Below are 22,218 nucleotides of genomic sequence, written 5' to 3'. Positions count from 1 at the left end.
TTATTGTATCTCTCTTTTTTTTGTGTTGTTTAAGCAGTATACGGTGTGTAGCATTGATGTCATGTGTTACACTGTGTGACATCTTAGAAGAGGCCAGACGCTTACGGATAGCTGAGTTTTATTTGTAGCGTAATAAGCAACAGTTGTAAAGCGAAACAGACGAGAATAATAGCCAGATACACACCCCAGGGAATTGCTCCGTACACGCGATAGAACAGCGATAATACTTCGCAGGGAATGAACGGAACCGGAGAGAATAAAAAGCGTAGCAAAGACGAGACACAAGTGACACTAGTAAACTGTTGATGAGGATCTGGTGAGGTGCTGGGGAAGACGGGAGTTGCAGTCACGGACTGAGGGCGGTTGCGGGACACACTGTTACTCTTCTGTTCTCTTTTAACATGTCACGCCTGTGTTGTTTTTGTTTACTCCTAACTGATACTGTGTACAGATCCTATCAGTATTTGAGCCTTTGCAAACAAAGAAACAAGAAACAGAGAACATAGTGTGAGTAACATACATCGCCATTATGGGATCCGTTAAGACCAGTCATTTTATATCTTTGGTTGTCTTATATAATCGGATAGTCAGTCCACTTTTTTGTAGCTCATCTCAGACCTCAATTACATACTAAGGTGAATTACCCGACCCGGATGCCTTTAAAATAGATTTTAAAATGTGCAGACTACTGACAGGGTGTTCCTAAAGGTTTTCTAAAAATGGATTTAAAACCAGAGTGGTGCAGCTCTCCACTAACTGGCAGCAAGACTGCACTTCACATTTCTGGAGTTTTTCCAGCAAATCCGAAAAGTATAATAATTAGATGATCATCTAATTGAGCTATGTTATTGCAGGGAAAATACTACAGTGTAGAAAAGGGTTACTCCATGACACATGCAATTTATTTTTAAAGTAAGATTATAACAAACTAATAACAATAACACTGAATTTTTCCAAATAACAAATTATCACGATGCACTCGACACGAGAAAATACTGCTGTACATAAAATTATAAGGGATCTAAGTAATGACTGGTTTTATTATGCTACAATACACTATGCTGCAGTATAGCAATAAATATAATTTAGGTACAGGTTGTATGCCATAGAGTTAGTAATATATGTGTACATTATTATTATTATTATTAGTAGTAGTAGTCGTAGTACTGCTTTTATATATATATATATATATATATATATATATATATATATATATATATATATATATATATATATATATATATATATAATTGGTTTATTGGTTGACCGAATGCCAGTTTATTTGCATCCCTCATTGGTCGCTCAGTTGCACGGTCATACCTAGTGACGTTTATTGCCAGCCTCTCTTGCGAGGTTCTAGATTTTTCGTCCTTATCTGGCCTGTTGCACCAATCGCGCGTGTTTTCTGAGCTCGGCAACCAATCAGAGCCTGCGGGAGGCGGGGTTTGGGGCTATTCCGCTCTCTTGACAATTGCGCAGGTTTGCCAATATCGCCGGTTGACATTATAAGTGCAGGCTGCGAGCATGCAGTAAAAAAAAAAAACCCGTCTTCTAGCAGGGTCGGAAAGAGTTGGCTTTTAATAGCTTGTCTTGCGTCACAGCGAGTAACACTTAGCTGGGTCGAGGTTTTGGATTAGGGGCGGTGGGTCATTATCATCCAGATATAATCTCCAGTGTCTAGCATGTCCGTGGTGGGCTTTGATGTGGGCTTTCAGAACTGTTACATCGCCGTTGCGCGGAGCGGCGGCATTGAAACCATTGCAAATGAATACAGTGACAGATGCACCCCGTAAGTATATCCGTGCCATCCCTGGAAAATGATGCTGGATTTTGCTACGCAGTGTGTGCAGTTCCCGAGGCTGGCGACGCTCCTTGTTTTATCTATATTTCATCCCCCAGTCTGCAAGAGCGTTTTGTTCTAGGGAGAGGGCATTGTGCTGTTGTTTTTGTTTTACGAGGTGAGCCAGCTATGTTTGAATTTTAAACAAGGGATGATGTTTTCCACGGTGTAGCCAAACATATGTCCAAAGACTGGGACATCGTGACGCGCTGCCCAGGGTTCAGCCCGTTACCCCGGTGATGCCTGTCTGTGTTGGGGATTAACGGGGGCTCTTTGGATTATCTTTTTTTTTTAATTGTAGGAACATAAGGTGCTGCTTGACAGTAAACAATTCAGGCGCCTTTCTTGTAATCAGTATAACTTTTCTGTAAAGTGGAAATATAAGCAGTCAAGTCGAACTAGGTGTCTTCAAGCCTTGAACGCCATGTACGACTGTCACATGGATTCCTCGTAACATTTTTTTGCTCGCATCGTCCGATTTCATGTTTCACGAAGAAAATGAAACACGTGCCATATCCATTACGTTGCGTGCGGATCCTGGTGCGCTATAACGCGCTAGTCCTTTGACATTGGACGCAGGACAGTGAGTCCTAGTGTGTCCAGTTTTCCTTGATATGGAAAAGCCCTAAACACGCGAACAGGAGCAGAGGCCCGGACACGGGAACATTTGTATCAATTCAGCAAAACGAAACGCAGTACATGTAGAAACTTGTGTATATATGTATACCTGTATTCTCCGCCAAGGTCCGAATGTGCGTAACCGCATCTCCACAAAGACGCGATTACAGCATAGCCACGTAGTTTCTCGGGTTAGTTACGAAGCTAAGCCCCTCGGCCCGTCCCCCGTGTTGGCTGCGCTGAAGCCTGAATCATGTCTCTTAATGGACTAATATTCTGCCATCTGTGGTACGGTTTCCCAATCATCTTAATTATTTATTTTTTTACGTTTGCCGATTCTTTTACCTTTAAAGGATGTTTACGATGTTCGGATGATGTATTTGTTACTGTCTCTACCTCAGAAAAATGTATTTTTTTTAAGGCATGCCTATATAGTCCTTTATATTACACAACACTGCTTTACTGCCAAAATTCACAGCATCCTAAACTTAATAACAATCTCCCAGTTTGTGTTTGTTTGTTTTTTGTTTTTGTTTTTGTTTGTTTTGTTTTTTTTGGGGGGGGTCCTGTCCTGTAGCCTTTGTGTGACTTTGTGGTGCTTGGGCAACACAGGAAGGACAACAGTCTCTTGCAGGCTCAACAGTAATGTAATGAATGGCTTGTTTCCCCCACAGAGCATGCATTTCTCTGGGCCCTAAAAACCGAACCATTGGAAATGCTGCTAAGAGTCAGGTACAGATGCAAAGTTTAACTGTTATTTCCAACATTTTGCTAGCACATGTATGTCCTAGACTGGTGTTTGTTTCTCATCCCAGTGGTCCTCAGGACCCACTGTACGGTACTTGTACTCAGGTCTTATTATTCCTGTAGAAACACTCAATACTTAGTGCTACTGTACTACAGGCATATTGGGAGCTGAGTTAGAGTGAAAACGTGTACTGGCTGGTGGATCCCTAGGACTGGGTTGAGAAACCCCGTTCTAGTGTATTTAAGCGATACGCCATCCCTGTGCTAAAGTGTAAGGGTCTGATTTTGCAAAATATTAAACAAAATAATTTCTTCCTACAGATCATAACAAACTTTAAAAACTCGCTTCATGGCTTTAAGATATTCCACGGGCGAGCGTTTGACGATCCTTTTATTCAGGGTGAGAAAGCCAAGTTGCCTTACAATCTTCACAAGTTCACCAATGGCAACACTGGAGTGAAGGTGAGGGGTCTTGTCTTCACATTCTTACATTACTGCTGTACTCCAAAATGTCACTTAAACAGCATAAAAACTCTAAACCCTAAATATAAACCCTTTTAAACATGACAAACTTTGAGTGGAAATGAGCTGACCTAGTTTGAACTGCGCAAAGGCAATGAAACACAAAGGTAACGAAGACCTTTTTGTTTACAGGTTCGTTACCTGGACGAGGACAAGGTGTTCACTATTGAGCAGGTAACTGCCATGCTGCTCACCAAGCTGAAAGAGACTTCAGAGAGCGCGTTAAAGAAGCCCGTGGTGGATTGTGTGATTTCTGTGAGTTGCCAAATAGTCAGTTTTTATTACTCTCAAGAGCATTTTGTATGGGTTTTTGCATTGGCCCTTATCTTTTTGTGAACATTTCTCTTTATTGTGTGTGTGTGTGTGTGTGTGTGTGTGTGTGTGTGTGTGTGTGTGTGTGTGTAGGTGCCCAGCTTCTTTACTGATGCACAGCGTAGATCTCTGATGGAGGCCTCTCAGATTGCCGGCCTGAATTGCTTGAAACTGATTAATGATACCACAGCAGGTCTGCAAGAAGAAGCATAAGACCTTTGAAATAATGCATTTTCTATAGATTCTTCTGTGTGCCAAACTCACAACTCATGGCACACTGTAGTCATCTTTGTTTAAATATAAAGAAAATGCATGACTTTTTGAATGCAAAACTACTCAATAGTTGAATGGCACCATGTGGCAACTTTAATGAATAAGAGCTGTCCAAGGTCCTGGCTTTCATCTTTTCAATAAGTCTTTTGTGACTGTGAGCCGTGCACATCCTTGACAGCTAGTGTGCCTAAAAGCAGTCATATCCCTAAGTCAGGTGTTGCATGTGATGATCTATCTGGTTAGGCACCTGTGGAAACCCCCCCCCCCCTCAAATTTCATTTTATTTTTTCTCTTTTTTGGTTTTTCCATTTGTATTAGCTGTTAGGTTTTAACAGCTTTTCCTTTAAGAAAAGCAAAGAGCGGGGCAGATGAGTTTAGCAAAGATTACTCTCGTTTTCTGGCAGCGCGGTTCGTTATCTACAGTGTTTAAGCACTACGGGACATCTCATGTTTTCAGGTGGTATGTCTGGCTCCCCACACTTCCAACCAAACTCTCCACAAACTAATTTGTCTTTCTGACAATTTTGTTGTTTCCTCTGTCACTTGGCAGAGCATACCAAGTGAGTTTGAGTTCGCCTTGTTCTTGAAGTGTGTCCAGATTTGACAAAGTTGTTGCAAGTGTCTTTTCATGTCCAGTATTTAGTATGTTGACAAAATTTGCAGAAAAGCTGTTGCCCTGATTCATAAGTCATTGCATATTGTTGTGCTCTGAATTTGTAGTTAGGGCTGTGCTCAGGGATTTTTAATGTTATTGGTGTACTTAAAGCTAATGTTTTCAGCATTATTCCTATGCAACTAGCTAACCCCCACACACTGTGATATATAGTCTTGTGTGTGCACAAAGACAAGCATGTCGGGATTTGTAGTCAGGAAATGTAGTTGTTACACTTGAACACTCAAAGTCTCTGGACAGTGCAAGGACATGTTTAAAAAAATAATTTCAGATTCTGGGCATTTCTGTCGTTATATCTGGAATGCGTTTTCATGCCTCAGTTCCGCAGTTCTGTCAGTGTTCTTTAGGAATTTGGCCACAGGGACATTCAGTATAATGTAATGCTCTCTAATACTGAGATCATGCTTTATCAGCAGTCATGTTTAGGACCACAGACAGCAACATCAGGGTTTACTCCATTTTTTTCTTGACATGGAAATGGATTAAATTCTGTCCTGTATGAAAATGGTTTGACTTGACGCCGACATCAGATTTTCCCTCAGAATGAATCAACATCCATAACAAGCTTGTCTGAAAAGTAGATTTTATCTTTTGTTAAGATTAATTTTTGTCAATGAAACAGTTGGATACAGAGAGGTTCCTTTTGTTTTCGTCTTCTTGTAGTGGCCTTGGCGTATGGCATCTATAAGCAGGATCTGCCAAACCCAGAAGAGAAGCCCCGTAATGTAGTGTTTGTGGACCTTGGTCACTCATCTTACCAAGTCTCAATAGTGTCCTTCAACAAGGGAAAACTGAAGGTTAGTTCCATATCTGGCCTCAAGAGCTCAGTGTGTTTGGACGTTTAAGTCGTAAACGTACATTATAGCACCTTTTTAAAATGTTTCATATCCACTTGAGCTTTTCTTTTGCACAGGTGCTCGCTACGTCCTTTGACCCGTATCTAGGTGGACGCAACTTTGACGAGGTGCTGGTGGAGCATTTCTGTGAGGAGTTTAAGAGCCGTTACAGGCTGAACGTGAAGGAGAACCCTCGTGCCCTGCTCCGGCTCTACCAAGAGTGTGAGAAGCTAAAGAAGCTGATGAGCGCCAACTCTTCGGAGCTGCCGCTCAACATCGAGTGCTTCATGAATGACATCGACGTCTCGGGGAAGATGAATAGGTAAGGAGTCACAGAGGAGCCACAACCCTGCAGGAAATTAGTGTTGCATAGTTTAAAAAAAAAGAAAAAGAAAAATATTAATGGATGTGTAAGAGATGGTATAGTTGACCTTCACACTATGGTTCATGTGACCACCACTGGACAATAGATGGTGGAAAAATGGCCATGATGGTGGTGGTGTTTTTTTTTTGTTTTTTTTTTTATTATTTGTAGATCATTTTAAGTGTTGCACAGTGTCCTGAAAATATGACTGTCAGTTCTCAGTGTGATTTATTTTGTGATACTTATGTCATTGTTATTTCCCAGGGGTCAGTTTGAAGAGATGTGCGCCCCCCTCCTCATGAGAGTGGAAGCACCACTGAAAGCCGTTATGGACCAGTCAAGTAAGAACACGCGCAGTTCTCAGTCCACACAGTAGATGTTTAACACCAGGGACTGATTTGCTTTCTGTGGCAGAGCTGAGCAGAGACGAGATCTGTGCTGTTGAAGTTGTGGGCGGAGCCACTAGAATTCCTACCATTAAGGAGAGAATCTCCCGGTTCTACGGTAAAGACATCAGCACCACCCTGAACGCGGACGAGGCTGTAGCTCGGGGGTGTGCTCTACAGGTACAGAGCAGCAGGACACAGCCACAGACACAATGGCCACGTGCTCTTCACTCTTTTGTCTGGTTACATCTGCATTTGGCTGTCTTAAGTTTAATTTTTTTTTACATTTACATTTTTTACATTTACACACACATACTGACCTTGGTTCACTATATATTTTTTTATATTTACATTTATGGCATTTAGCTGTTTATATGAACATTCTTAAAAATAACTATAAAAGCTTTTAAAAAAAATGTCTTTTTTGCCCGAATGTAGCATATGTGGGTGTGTATACATGTATGCGGGGGTGGGGTGTGGATGTGGGTGTGTATACATGTGTGGGGGTGGGTGTGTATACATGTGTGGGGGTGGGGTGTGTGGGGGTGGGGGTGGGTGTGTATACATGTGTGGGGGTGGGGGTGGGTGTGTATACATGTGTGGGGGTGGGGTGTGTGGGGTGGGGGTGGGTGTGTATACATGTGTGTGGGTGGGGGTGGGTGTGTATACATGTGTGGGGGTGGGGGTAGCTTTCACTACTTTTTGGAGATGTTTTCAAATAGCAGAACTATGGCAAAAAAAACATGAATTTAGTCTGAAAAATACACTGAGCAACATGAAAACTTCTTTAGGAATGTTTTGTTTACTAAATATTTGCTTGTTTGTATTGTATTCATTAGTGTGTGTGTGTGTGTGTGTGTCTCTAGTGTGCAATCTTGTCCCCAGCATTTAAGGTTCGTGAATTCTCCATCACAGATGTGGTCCCCTTTCCAATTACCCTTCGCTGGAGGTCTCCCACAGATGAGGGTGTTGGGTACGAGTCTTTTCAGACTGAATTGGCAAAAGTTACATTTCTTATCAAATGGTTTTTAAATCTTTGTTTTCATGGTATAATAATATTCATATTTACTTTATTTATTATGATCTTAACCTGTAGTGTGAGTGTATGGAACCTAATATCTTAACAGAATTAATAATTTTTTGCTACAGCCATTGACTCAAAAATCCTGTCCAACATATCAGTTAATACTGCTGACAGTTCCCTTAAAGATGTTATCAGGTTCTTCAGACCTTTTGCAAGGATTAAATAGAAAGTTAGATAACTCATCTTCTCAGCTGTGGCTTGTGTATGTCAGGTGACAGGAAGGAACAGTAATGCTAACAGTTCAAACCCATTGACCTTGAATGTGTTATTGTGATCATTTACACGACACATCTGTCTTCTAATCCCTTGTCCTTTTTTCATAGTGAATGTGAGGTGTACAATAAGAACCATGCAGCACCCTTCTCCAAAGTCATTACCTTCCACAAGAAAGAGCCATTTGACCTGGAAGCATTTTACAGCTCTCCACAGGATCTGCCATTCCCAGACACCAGAATAGGTGAGAAGTGCATATTACTATTGTCTGGTTCTCCTGCAGCGCATACAGTCTCTGTGAGCATTTGTTTCAAAGCTAAACTAAAGTGAGGAACCTGTTTGGTAAATTAGGACAGAGACTTTGAGTCCTATGAAACACTTACTCCTGCAAGAGTTATCACAAACCTCCGCCTTATTGTGTTTTTTTTACGTAAAAAAAAAAATTGACATATTTTTGTGTATATTTTATATTTTTTAATGTTTGTCTTATATTTGTGTGATTGCTGATGTCATTTGCCCTTATCCCTTTAGTAATGATCTGTATTAAAGAAATACTTGTCTTTCAACCTAATCTCCAGATATATCATCTGTAGCATGTGCTCAGTTGTCAACAATTTGAACAATTTTCTTTGTACTTAGAAAAGAACTGGAAAAAAACTTCTTGACTCAAAATGCATTTATAATGGGACTTGTAATGAGAAAATGGTCTTTAGGTTTCCACTGTAAGTCTGTTTGAGTCAGTGGGTTTATTCCTTTAGTGGAGTTTTTTCAGGAGTGTTCAGAAAATAACGCTCGTCAAACACCTGTAAAAACCAGAGCGCTTCTGCACTCATTGCAGTCCCTCCTCTGATCTCCCAGGGTGCTTCACCGTCCAAAATGTTGTGCCGCAGCCAGACGGGGACAGCTCGAAGGTCAAGGTGAAAGTGCGTGTGAATGTGCATGGCATCTTCAGTGTGTCGAGCGCCTGTATGATTGAAAAGCAGAAAGGAGAAGCGGAAGAGGTGCAGATGGAGACGGAGCCCACCATCCAGAATGAAGGCAGGCCAGAGGACCAGGTAGACACATGCTGCCTCTGCTTTCCTCTGTAGCCGAAGAAGCAGTACTTATCGGTATATGGAAACAGTGAATCTACACTGACTTTGAACATATGGCACGCAGAGGCACCAATAAACCGTACCATATGCAGTTCAGACACATTTATTTGTTATGTAAATATTAGTTCCAAAAATAGGAAAGTCGTCATGTTGAGAACCCTTTTTCATAAAGAAATTAATGTGTACAGGAAATGCATTTAGTGCACATAGCTGTTTACTTTTGAGTGCTTGATATGACCAGGCTGAGACGCCAGCATTGTGTTTTCTTTGCATTTCAGACTAAAATGCAGGTGGACCAGGAGGGCCAAGGTGAGCAACCCAACGAAGAGGGGAAAGCCCACAGTTCTAATAATAAGGTATTTACATATAACTGACACTTTTATACAAACCGACTTACAATTATGACTGAACACACCTAGTTGAGGGTTATGGGTCTTGCTCAGGGGCTGTTAAGTGGCAACTTGGTAGTGGTGGGACTGGAACCAGCAACCTTCTGATTACTAATCAGGTACCTAAACCACTGGGCTACCACTGCCTGACATACTTGAGTTCTGTTCCACTTGTCTACCAGACTGAGGTGTGTTGAGTGATGAAATAGAACAAAACACTTGCAGTGACTCTCTGTAACTGGAATGCTCTGTTTACTGATATCATAAGAGCAAGTCCTTTGTTATTGCTGTATATGCCTGCTGATGTCTTTAGTTACCCACTCTGTTTGATTTCTTAAAGGAGGGCGGTTGCTCTGAAAAGCAGGATCATGGAGTAGGAGGCAACAAACCCAAGTTGAAGGTGAAGAGCGTTGATCTGCCCATCTCGACCTGCACTTCCAGACAGATGGACAGAGAGATACTCAACAGCCTGGTGGAAGAGGAGGTGAGTTTGATTCATTTTTGCACAGTGTGATTTTGTAACAAAGGCTAAAGACAGCCACCCTGCTCAGGACTCAAACCCAGGTCTGACAGGAGGTAACTGCACCAATGAGCCAGCTCCCTGACATAGCAGCAAGAGCACCCATTTAACCTTCCTAAGTGGTAGTCTCCATCACACCCTCCTCTCTGCATGACACTGTCCACGGGTCCTTCTGTCAGGGCCACGCCCATGCCCCTTATCAGGGGTCCTCGCACTGGGTTCCACCATCCCCGCACAGCACGGGTGGGCTCATCAACCTGGGGCTCTCTCCCGATAGCCTGACTGCCATCTCACTTCTGTCGCCATGTGTAACAGAAGTGGAAGGCAGCCAGCCTACCTGGGACTCACACCCAGGCCTGACAGGAAGTAAACCTGAACGCTGACCACTGGACCAAAGAGCCGGAGCGCCCATTTAACCTTCCTAAGTGACGGTCTCCATCACAGTTTCAGACTAAAATGGACCATATGGTTAAGCCTCCCATGCTGTGAGTTAGTAAACTCTGGAGTAGACCTGTCAAGGCATCTCACTAACCAAACCAAATGAGGGATTTAGCGTTTGTTCTATATACCCATGGCTGAGCTTAGCTCAGACCTCAGGGACTGGATATTAGTAGATGTTGTCAGGAGGACGGCAGCCCACCTCTGGGATTGATCTTATGAGCGTCTTCTCTCTCGTATCTCTTTTTTTACTATGCTGAATCCCCTGTCTGTGAGTGTCAACCCCTGGATGGCACAGGCATTCAAAGAAAGGACTAACATTACTCAGACTAGAATAGTCAAACAAGTAAATGGTGCCAAAAACTAGTTGAATTGTTGCCGCTCAGCCAAGCCACTTGTACTGATCGTTGCTATTAACATTGTGGTTGTCTTTCAGTTATTCTATCTTTGTGACAACAATGAATATTTCCTCATTCAGAGGAAGATGATAATCCAGGACAAGCTGGAGAAGGAGAGGAACGATGCGAAGAATGCCGTGGAGGAGTATGTGTATGACCTGCGAGACAAGCTGTGTGGCGTCTACGAGAACTACATTACTGAGGATGTGAGGAGATCGCCTCTCCGACCAATCATCCAGAGTTCCTTTGTTACACTTGTTTATAGATAAAATATTTTATGTGCAATTTTTGTATATTTACATAATGCATGAATTTTTACAAATGTATGAAAGGTCGTGGCCAATTAAATCTGGTTTTCCTTCTCCCTCATTGGGTGTGGGTTTGGGTGTGGGTGTTGTCCTGTGCAGGACAGTAGCAGACTTACTCTAATGCTTGAGGACACAGAGAACTGGTTATATGAGGATGGTGAAGACCAAGAAAAACAAATCTATCTAGAGAAGCTGACTGAGCTCAAAGTAGGTATCCTTACGACACACAGTCCTGTGTTTAATACATGGATGGATTTGGCTTTTTTTATTCCTGAAGGCATTTGTTTTTGTTTAAAATAAAGTATTTGCATGACAACTTTGGATTCATTTTGTAAAGGGATCGTCTGTGTTGATGGACAGAATGAATATACATCTCGCTTATGAGATCCAAATGGATCTGAATGGAAATCTGATTCTATATCATGCACTGAGTCCTCACCTTCCTCCTCTTGCTTTTGCGTGCACGATGACATGACTTTGTTTCCTCTGGATCTCATAGAGGTTCGGTGACCCGATTGAGGAGAGGCACAGGGAGCAGGAGGAAAGGCCTCTAGCTTTTGATGAGCTGGGCAAAAAAATCCAGATCTTCCTGAAAGCTGTGGAGGCATACAAGCAGAAGGTAAACCGTCTCCACACGCACACTTCCTGGATCAGCCGCCCATCACTGTTACAGCTTCAACCCCAAAAAAGGCACATCTGGCAGCCTGAATAAATGCTTTAAACGTCATAATCTGTTACGCGGTAATCCGATTTAGAAAGTGAAGGCCATGGTGTACTGCCTTTTGCAAATGACTGTTATGGTACAGTTCCTTTGGGACCAGTTTACCACCCCCATTTACAGACTTTTCTTCAGAAGATCACTGCACTGCTGGGACTGGCCTAATTATTTTCACACTGTTAAGGATTTTCATCATCCAAGTCCTGCTCAGTGGGTCTTGTTTAGTTTCTTGTGTTCCCTAAAGCACCATGTCCACCTTTTATTGGGTCAGAGTCTTTTTACGGTATGAGAATATTTGAGCATTTTTAATTTATATTCCCATCTAATAAAAAGTAATTAGCTTATGTGATTTTGCTATGTAGTGAGATGTGATCTGGTTTTTAAAATTTATTTATTTGGTTAAATGCATTTATTTATTTATTTATTTATTGAAGCTACGACGTGCCATGTGCATCCATAGTGTAATTTCTTTATATTTATGACAATAGCATTAAGCACTTTAGCACTTTTTTGATTATGGTAATTTTAAGATTTAATTTTAAGATTAAAGATGTCAGAATTTCATGGCAGTTGCTCTGAGTTCAGACCTTGACTTAAAATTCTTATGTCATGCATGATGTTAGCCTGAACCAGGAATAGCAGGCTGAAATACTGAAATGAGTGTGAACTGGGTTTTATGGTCAGAGATAATGGTGGAATGCATTTTGACCACCAGGATGAGCGCTACCAGCACCTGAACACGGAGGAGATGAGCACCGTGGAGAAGAGTGTAAATGAAACCATGAACTGGATGAACACCAAGATGAATGCCCAGTGCAAACTCACCATCGCTCAGAATCCAGCTGTGAAGGTGGCAGAGATCCTTCAGAAAGTGCGAGTGAGTCGAACTGCCATTACAAACCGAGCAGGTTCATGCTTGGACAGGCCTGCGTCACAGTTGGGGGTGTCCGGCGTGCTGCTGACCTGAGTAAAATCTCTGTGTGCTTTACTTCATTTGTAGGAGCTAGAAGAAGTTTGCAGTCCTGTGGTGAACCGACCCAAACCCAAAGTTGAAGAGCCAGCGGACGACAGCGGGGCTCACAACGGCCCTGGAGCAGGACAAGGCACCGATGGCAAAGGCAGCCAGCAGACAAAGAACCCTGGACAGATGGAGGTGGACTGAACAGCTCCACATCCAGCCTTTGCTAGCCTCCCTCAAGCCACCATATGACCCTCATAACTGACTCTGAACCTGCAGTCGGTTCCATTCTCTCTGCGTGCACTACTGTATTTGCACATCTGTTTGTTTAAAGTTTCCCATTGGTCTTCTGTTGTACGTATGACAGTTCGGAGTCCACTATCCTTTGAATGTTACAGCTTTATGTGAAATTAGGTCCAGGGTTAGACACCCATGATAGTCATGTAAATTAGTTGTAGCCTAGCATTTGAAAAAAATGTTGCCACTCTCAACAACATATTGTATTCTTTAAGATGATGTGAAAATCACCGGAGCAGTCCAAAGCACTCGTTCTGTCATGGCGAATTGTAGCTTGTTTGGGGAACCTGAGTAATGGCTGAATAAACATGAGTGAATATGTATGCAATTATACATATAAATATATAAATATATAGAGTATATATTTGTATTAATACATGACTTTCAAAAGGATGTCTTGTCGAGGACCTGTAAATATTATTTTAGTAATTTGAATTTACCCGTAAGTAGATATGTATATACCGGTACACTCCCGGTGGTGAAGTGGCAATGCTTCCAGCTCCGAGTTGTCATTTACAAATACAATGTAATGAGCTATTTATTCCTTTATTCATACATTTCCCCCTGTCGGGTCATGAGATTTGACGATGGCATCTAATAAAAACATCTTTGACCAGTGTGTGACTAAGGCTTTTGTAGACCACCTAGTGATTGTTCTGCAAAGGGAAAATAATTAAAAAAATAAAACTTAAAAGATAATCTCCTCTCGAACGTTAAAATGTAGACGCGAGTGCTGTTTAATCCAGACATTTTAACGAGACGCTGGAAGCTTTTTTTTGTCCCTCAGTATGCGCGAGTGTTAGTCGCTAAGATGACGTCAGTGCACGTCATCGCGAATGTTAACGGGCGGACTTTTCAAAATGGAGGAAACGAAAATACCGTGGAGGGGAACAAAAGTACAACATTTAAACGTATTTTCAAGCATCGCAGTCGACGAAGTCATGAAATGAACGAGGACTTTACTGCGTTTATCGAGTCTCGGCTTGAAGAAGTTATGAAGCAAAGATGAGTGCGCCGATCGGTGATAAGATTGAGGTGAGTGAAGTTGCGCGGAAACTTGGCTAAGATAACGTAGCTAAGCTAGCTAGCGAGGCTAACTGAAGCTAAAGCAGCGGCTAATTATGTAAATGCGTTGTTTTATCATGCAGCTAAAGACGTCATTTGGTATTTGAAGTTGGGTAAATATTGTTTAGCCAGCAGTAGGGTGGTGTTAAGAAGTTAGCTAGCTAGCTATTTGGGTGCGTGTCCGGATTAAATCGCTGCCCGCGGAAAGCGAAAACCGCTCCCGTCGGATCCCGGGTCTGTCCCGGGAGGCCGTGGCGTGCCGATATGTGTTGTGGGAATTGGGACGTTCAACCCACCGTTGCCAGGAAACAGGTGGAGGTGTCCAATTCGTGTGAATTCGCGGGAGGAAAGCCGGGATAATAGTCCTTATGCCGTTTTGCCAAATGGCATTGTTGGGTGCAGGTAACCATGGACGCTATAAAGCAAGCCATACATAGACAAACACACACACATACGCTGTCCGAGCTGAACACCAGTCACATCATAAATCTGCTGCACAGTATAGTTCCTTATTGCACTACAGAAAATATGCTTGACGTTATTCAAGCCTTACTTCTACATTTAAACGACAACGGGAGGTATACAGAAGATGGTAAAATCCTGACAGTATCTGATAATCTTAATATTGAGGTAAGGGAAATAAAGTATAGGACATGGTATTGTTTGGTATTAAGGATGTTATTTAAAAGTTTGTGTAATGCATGTCATTGCTGGTGTCTCACTCTATCTCAATCTATGATTTGTTTTCAGGACTTCAAAGTTCTCAACTTGCTCGGTAAGGGATCCTTCGCGTGCGTTTACAGAGCAAAATCTGTAAATACAGGCTTGGAAGTGGCGATAAAAATGGTAAGACTGTACCCTTTGGTTTTTCGTTTCAGTTGATCGTGTTGGAACAGATGGGCATTCCGCCCTGATGCCAGGGCTGCGGTTTTATGCTTTCATCTGCTCTAATTATGAGTTTTGTCTGTGTGTTGCCCTGCAGATTGATAAAAAGGCCATGCACAAAGCTGGCATGGTTCAGCGTGTCATTAACGAGGTGGAGATCCAGTGTCGGTTAAAACACCCGTCCATACTGGAGGTGCGTTACAGTTCCCCTTAGGGAACTCCCCTTACCTGTGCTAATGTGGTTTTAGGAAACATGTGGGCTGTTAACCTGTTTAGTCTTCAGAACTTTCTGACAGGTTTGTTTTGAATTTTACTAAATAGCTGTTGATTTCTCACGCTTGTGTTTTTTTGGTTCTAGCTGTACAATTACTTTGAGGACAGTAATTATGTGTACCTGGTTCTTGAGATGTGCCATAATGGAGAAATGAGCCGTTTTCTGAAAGACAGGAAGAAACCTTTCATCGAAGAAGAAGGTAAATTTTTTATTACCCGTTCTAGGGTAAAATGATTTTAATTAGAAATTTGGCTTTAATAGTTTTAAAGTGATATTGAATATTACTCTAGTTTTCAAGACTGAAATAACCTTTCAATTAAAGTGTTTGATGTTTGAATTGATTGATTTGTCTATTGGGCTTCTCTTTCACCAGTGAGACACTTCATGCACCAAATTGTGAAGGGCATGTTGTATCTTCACACCCATGGCATTATGCACAGAGACCTGACCCTGTCCAACCTGCTGCTCACCAACAGTATGAACATTAAGATTGCAGACTTTGGCCTGGCCACGCAGCTCAGGCTGCCCAGTGAGAAGCACTTCACCATGTGCGGCACGCCCAACTACATCTCTCCTGAGGTGGCCACGCGTAGCGCCCATGGCCTGGAGTCTGATGTCTGGTCTCTGGGCTGCATGTTTTATGCCTTCCTGACAGGCAGGCCTCCCTTTGACACAGAGACGGTCAAGCACACCCTGAGCAAAGTGGTCATGGGAGAGTATCAGATGCCCGCTCACGTGTCGCCTGAGGCGCAGGACTTGATACGGCAGCTGTTGCAAAAGAACCCTGCCCTCAGGCCGAGCCTGTCTGCAGTGCTGGACCACCCCTTCATGACTCAAAATGGACCCACCATGAGCAAAGACTCTGGGCCTAGTGATGGGGGCTCCATAGATAGTGGAATAGCAACGATATCAACAGCATCTAACATCACCACCAATAGCAGCAGTACCCGGCTCCAGAGGAAAACCAGGCAGGTGATTGGCCAGGCCTTACCCAACCGCATGGTGCCACTGCCCAGCCAATCGCAGCACTCTGCCAGCTCTAGCTTTATGGCTGGAGAGCCGAATCCGCCACGCGTTGATGCCGACAGCGGAAGGCCACATTCCCGCTACCTGAGGCGGGCGCACTCTTCTGATCGGTCTGGTGCTAGATGGAGCCACACCAGACAGGAGCTGGAACTGGAGAGATGCCACTCGGAAGAGGTGCTTCCAGGATCTGGCCACATTTTCCCATCAGCTTCCGGTTACCAGGATGCTCCACGTGGTTCCACTGAGAATGGGAGACTACCCTCCCCTCCTGTCAAGCAGCCTGCAAAGTAGGAAAGTTTGCCATTAGTAAAGAACACGGAAGCATTTAGTGTCAGTGGCTTAAATGGAGAGATGCCTGCTTGAAAATAAATAAATAAAATAAAATAACAATCCTTAGGCCTATGTAGTTATTCTGATATGGAATGGAAGAAATGTATACAAATATTTTGTACACATTTATACCTGAACTAAAAAATATAAATAATTTGTATGTAGCCAGTGAATTTTATAGACAAATTTCCAACCAGCACACTGTAAAACAGATGGAAAGCTAGTTTGAGTTAAAAGAATAGTTAAACTAAAACTGAACTAAACACTAAAAATGCTAATAATCACTAAAGTTATTAGCATTTTATGTTAAGAAAATTCTTCAAAGATCAATTATAGCTCTCATTCATTGTTGCCTACATTACATGTTTTTATTCCTTGACACATTCCAATACAAAGTGTGATGGTGGTACAAAACACTTGTGCTATACTTTGTATCTTTGGACTGAATTTGTGTATTTCACTTCTAATGTTTGTAATTGGTTCTTTCATCCAAGCTATGACTCATCCTTCCCCACTCCTGTGTATCCTGTCAGATCACACATGGCAGAACCTGAAACAAAGCCGTGGTTCAGCACTGATGGTACTTCACTCTTTTTAGATGAAATATTTTGATTAAAACATAAAAACTAACTAAGAAGGAATTGTTTATATGAGCCTGAAAATGCAGTTTTTTATTCTGCTTAAAACATACAAATATGCCAAAAATAATGCTTCTACTTTTTTTTTAAATAAGATTTTCTTAGAAAGAAACATATAAAGGACTATATGTAGCACCTAACAGTACCAACCTTCGTTTTAATTTTAAGGGTCTTTCAAGAGGCCTGCAGATGTGAGCACCCACAGCAGTAGTGGGAGTTTCCATTCTGGGCATGAGGCGCTGGGGCCCCTGCCTTCCTGCAGTGACAGGCTGACGGTGAGGGGAACCAGTGGAGTCCCTGTCCATCCTTACCACCTCCAGAACAACCCAGGAGCCTGCGAGGACATGGGGCCCGGAGCAGGCCGCTTCCCTGTGGCTCGGGGACGCCTTGATGTGCAGCCCGCTCCTGCATCCAGGAGCAAAGCTTATGAGGGGAAGGAGAAGAATCCGTTTCCTCCTCTCTGCGCTGTGCGATTGAAGCCCATTAGGCAGAAGACCAAAAACGCAGTGGTGAGTGTGGATGCTTCAGGGTCTCTGCTCCTAATCCGCCTTCATACTGCAGTTCACGTATACCATTAAATGGTTCAACTCGAATCTTCTGTGGTTGTTTGAGTTTGGTTACAGGCTACCACAGACACCAAATGTGCTGTGACTTGCTTGAATGAATATTTTGTCAGCTGGATACATAATCTGATTTCTTTCCTCTTCAGGTTAGCATCCTGGACACAGGAGAAGTGTGTATGGAGCTTCTGAAGGGTCAGGGAGCTCAGGAGAAGGTCAGAGAAGTACTGCGGATATCATGTGATGGCTCAATGGTAAGAGAACCACTCTTCAACAACAACAACAACAACAACATAAGTCATATACAACTCACGATGTGAGTATTGTGTATGTATCTATTCAGGTGACCGTATACCAACCCAATGAGGGTAAAGGGTTTCCTCTGTTGGATCATCCACCCTCTCTGCCAGAAGACATTTTTATATGCGGTTATGAAGATTTGCCAGGTAACATTCCACGATTTGGTTGTGGTTGTATCAAGATTTAACGTTAAATGTTGGATGTCATAAATAAAATAATTTATGCAGTCATAATATTTTCCCCCTCAGAGAAATACTGGAAGAAGTATCAGTATGCCACCAAGTTTGTCCAGCTGGTGAAGTCCAAGACTCCCAAAGTAACCCTGTATACCAACTTTGCCAAGTGCATGCTGATGGAGAACTCTCCTGATGCAGACGTAGAAGTGTGTTTCTATGATGGTGGGTACTGTTTTAAAATCTCCTTTCACTCATAATCTTGGCAAACCAGCAGCTTCCTGCACATAGTTACATTTGAATTAATGTAGCTTCTAAGTAGTCCTTAATTAGCCCCCTAATCCATATATCCATACAGCTCTCTTCGACGGGGCTGTTAGTAAGTCTGTATTTGTAGTAAATTGTAGTTCATTTGCAGTAATTATAACCAGGAAAAGCACTGTAGTCAGAATAGCATCATCACATGGAAGGAACTGTTAGGAATTGATTTTATTGCCCTAATGTGAGAATTTAGAACCTAGGCAAGTTCCTCCATTCACTGCCAAGTAATAATTTGGCCTTCCTGTTTAGGTGCAAAAACCCACAAGTCGAGTGACCAGATGAGGATAGTGGAGAAGAGTGGCAAGTCGTACACGGTGAAGGGGGACGTCGGACTGGGCGGTCTGAGCCCCGAGTGCAGACTCTACATGCAGCTTTCTGATGAGGTACTGCCCTCCACACTGCCTACTCCAGTGGAGCTTTGTCCCCCCTTTCTGATGAAGCTCACACGCTTCCCTCCTGCTGGTTCTCTGCTGGCTTCAGTAGCAGTCAGGTGATGCTGCTAGTGAACTGATTGTTCACTAGATAGCTAGTAATGTTTAGTAATGGTTTGTTAATTACTAAACTGTTACTAATGGACAATAAGACTAATGTCCACGGTAACGATCTAGAGTAAGTCCATCGTGTGTGTGTGTGTGTGTGTGTGTGTGTGTTTCTGTCAGGGGCACAGGATGTGTGTGTCTTTGGAGGCTGTCGTCAGTGCTGAGGAGCAGCGCAGTGCTGGCCATACGCCGTTCTTTCCTATCACTGTTGGCAGGTAGTGTCTGGCCATTTTTACGATCAGTTCATTTCATTCAACTTCGTGCTTTAATGCGATTTTCAGAATGTGAGAATCAAGATTTTTTTAAAAAAAATCTGTAATGATGAAAACATGGATTTGAAAATTTAGATGTGCAATAAATTAATGTAAAGCATAAGGTATGTCAAAAGGCACTTGCAGCCAAAAGTAACAGCACATTAAGTTTGTTCCAGGACATAGGCCATAATACAAACAAAAACACAAGCTGCCTTCCAACACCTAAAACTTCCACTAAAAGAGCTTTTAGCTGCTTTATTTTCTAATGCTGTTCCATATGACATGAAGAACTCCCAACTGAAAGAAATGTCTGATGATGTGGCATTTAAGGACTAAAACAATTTATTGGAATGGAGGGTTTGAAAAGATCAAAATTAAATTTCTTTGTAGTATTTGTCCAGTCCTATTGGCAGGTCAGACTCGGGTTGTATTTACTGCGATTTTTCAACACTTTATTTTGCACCATCTCAAAAGAAAGACCAAAAAATGTTCAAGGTCTGATGTGTGAAAATATCTTGATCGCTGCATTGAGGCATTCTTGTCACTCCCTAATATTTGCTTCGTCAGTGTGTAGCAGGACCGCACGGTGTTCATACCAAAAAGCCCCTCCTGTTGTCTCACTTTTGCTGCCTATCTGTGTGTCAGGAGGCCAGCTAACCCCACCTCCCCGTTCCCTGTGGCCCAGCCTGCCTCTGTTCTGGCTCCTGTTGCCCCTGCTGAGGTAGCTCAGGTGTGCCTGAGTCCATCCCAGGCACCCCACATCACCCCATCTGTAAGCAACAAGCCTCCATCGTACCTCGTCATGCCCCAATACTGGAGTCTTACATCGCCACAACATGTATTTAATTTACGAGCATATGTCAGTAGTGCATAACCTAATGAGAGAATTTTTAAAAATTGTTCGTTTGTTCTTATTGTAGATGATTTCATACAGTGGGTCTGATTTTACCACGGCCAGTTTGGCCAAAGGCAGCTCTCCGCAATCAGCCAAAGAAGGATGCAGCCTCAGTGCAGGAAAAATCCTCAAGTCCATCTTTGTACCACACATTGGCTGGGCCTCTCAGGTAAAAGATTTGGATAAAAGGACGCACTTGCTTGGAAACACTTCTATTTTCTACCCAGTTTCCATCTACTGCATGTTGATGTGTTGGTCATTTTTCCTGTTAATATGCCATATGTACATTGCATTATCAGTGCTTTATTCGATCCTTTTCAACATTAGATACCATCATATTCATCTTGCATGTTTCTGCATTTTAGCTAACGAGCGGAGAAGTTTGGGTTCAGTTTAATGATGGGTCCCAGCTTATGGTCCAGGCAGGGGTCTCCTGCATCACGTTTACCTCGCCTGAAGGACACATCACCAGGTACAATGAAAGAATGCATGAAAGAATGCATGAATGAATGCATGCATGCCTATTCATGACTCTGCCTACTCTCCTTAGGTATAAGGAGAATGAGAAGTTGCCAGAGTTAGTCAAGCAGAAGCTGCATTGCCTCTCCTCCATCCTGAGCCTTTTGGCCAGCCCTGCTGCACGACGCTGAGCAACACACACAAGATGGGACATGCTGTGCTCACATGACACAGTCAAAAGCACTTTTTTAAAAAACAACAAAAAAACTTCAGTGGAATAGTTCTTCCTGAAAATGCATTATGTGTCTGTAAATACATTTTTAAACAGTTGTACAGATAGTTCCTGAGATAGTGGAAATTCTATATTTTTATGTTGTACAGTGTGTTTTCTGAATGTTTTCTTTTGTGTAAAAAAAGATTGTGTATTTTGTACTTTGTGAAAATGTATACCCTGTGCTTCAGTGAAATGTCAGATATAGAAAGATGTAAGCAATAAACATCTGTTTGCTGACTATTCCACTGAAAATGGCCTTTTTGTTTTTGCTCAAACTGGCAGGACTTGTAAACACTTTATTTTCACAGTACTTTAGTTGTAACTAGTAAAAATAGCTTCTAGATTTAGAAACTATTTGGATCATTGCCATTCTGTGTATTAAAAATGTATGTTTTCACATTTACTGATATGATTTTTAAAAAGTTGCAGAGTTTTTCAATAATTATTCAGTAGTCATAGTAATAAAGTCAGTGAAGAACTGCAATTAAATTGGCTCGCGATAAAAGAAGGTATTTCTATTGATTACAAAAGGTAATTGAGTAACTTAGTATTGGTTGTAAATTTTTTTTTAACTTTTTGGTAAAAAAAAAAAAAAAAGTTGCATAATTTGCCTCGATCTCTACACTGAGACAGTTACTGATGCACTGTGTGACCACATCTCATAAGCAAGCCAAGCAACAGGTTAGCAGCCTCAGGTGTGTGACAGGGATAGTCGGGCCGTCGTGTGCGTGTCCAGCGCTTACCTGCACAGGTCAGCGAAGGCCAGGAAATTGAGCTTCTTCATCTTCTTCTCGCTGAGCCAGTAGCCCACACGCCGGCCTTTCAGAAACGTCTGCATGGTGCCAACAGCTCGACTCGGCCGACCGACCGACCGGAGCTCTCCGGCAGCGACAGGAAACTTGCTGTTGTGCCGCAGAGCCCGGGGGAGCCAGCACAGGACCGGAAGTTGAAACAAAGTTGGCGTTTTATCCGAGTAGCTTAATCACACTTCAAGAGAGTAACGAGCGCCCTGGCTTGGTCAGCATAAAAAAAAGTTGCATAATTTGTCCTCAAATGAATATCTCCACATTTAACATACAGGATTAGATGTAAATTCGCAGATTACAAACATAACTGCATATTGTACAATAGTTATGATTTTTGTTATGATAGTTATTGATTACAAACATAACTACATATTCTCACACTAGCAATGGTTTTGGTTTGATCTTCACCTACAGTACAATGGCGCCGCCTA

General features: G+C 42.4%; 2 protein-coding genes across 3 annotated transcripts; both read left to right on the top strand.

Annotated features, from left to right (window-relative positions):
- Positions 1–1,312: 1,312 nt before the first annotated feature.
- Positions 1,313–13,605, top strand: hspa4l (heat shock protein 4 like). The gene is made up of 19 exons (XM_027019616.3): positions 1,313–1,789; positions 3,133–3,190; positions 3,527–3,667; positions 3,860–3,982; positions 4,133–4,232; positions 5,649–5,782; positions 5,899–6,143; positions 6,450–6,526; positions 6,600–6,751; positions 7,438–7,544; positions 7,979–8,112; positions 8,727–8,923; positions 9,241–9,318; positions 9,692–9,835; positions 10,788–10,913; positions 11,115–11,222; positions 11,515–11,634; positions 12,449–12,610; positions 12,734–13,605. The coding sequence occupies exons 1-19, from the start codon at positions 1,683–1,685 to the stop codon at positions 12,893–12,895; spliced, it is 2,475 nt and encodes an 824-aa protein (XP_026875417.2). The 5' UTR covers positions 1,313–1,682; the 3' UTR covers positions 12,896–13,605.
- A 213-nt stretch (positions 13,606–13,818) lies between these two features.
- plk4 (polo-like kinase 4 (Drosophila)) lies at positions 13,819–21,219 on the top strand. Of its 2 annotated transcripts, none has more exons than XM_027019597.3 (16): positions 13,819–14,023; positions 14,804–14,899; positions 15,036–15,131; positions 15,297–15,411; positions 15,586–16,525; positions 17,102–17,148; positions 17,375–17,715; positions 17,916–18,020; positions 18,110–18,212; positions 18,315–18,464; positions 18,810–18,943; positions 19,220–19,314; positions 19,999–20,125; positions 20,274–20,417; positions 20,614–20,720; positions 20,799–21,219. In XM_027019597.3, exons 1-16 carry the CDS (start codon positions 13,994–13,996, stop codon positions 20,896–20,898), a joined length of 2,730 nt encoding a protein of 909 aa, XP_026875398.2. In that variant the 5' UTR covers positions 13,819–13,993; the 3' UTR covers positions 20,899–21,219. The 2 variants fall into 2 exon arrangements, with proteins under 2 accessions (XP_026875398.2, XP_026875397.2); XM_027019596.3 differs by having other exon boundaries at positions 17,063–17,148.
- Positions 21,220–22,218: the final 999 nt, after the last annotated feature.

The sequence above is a fragment of the Electrophorus electricus genome, chromosome 10 (assembly GCF_041902795.1).
Source record: "Electrophorus electricus isolate QZ-2024a chromosome 10, ASM4190279v1, whole genome shotgun sequence".
NCBI lineage: Eukaryota > Metazoa > Chordata > Actinopteri > Gymnotiformes > Gymnotidae > Electrophorus > Electrophorus electricus.
This window is presented reverse-complemented; position numbering and strand designations above follow the sequence as displayed.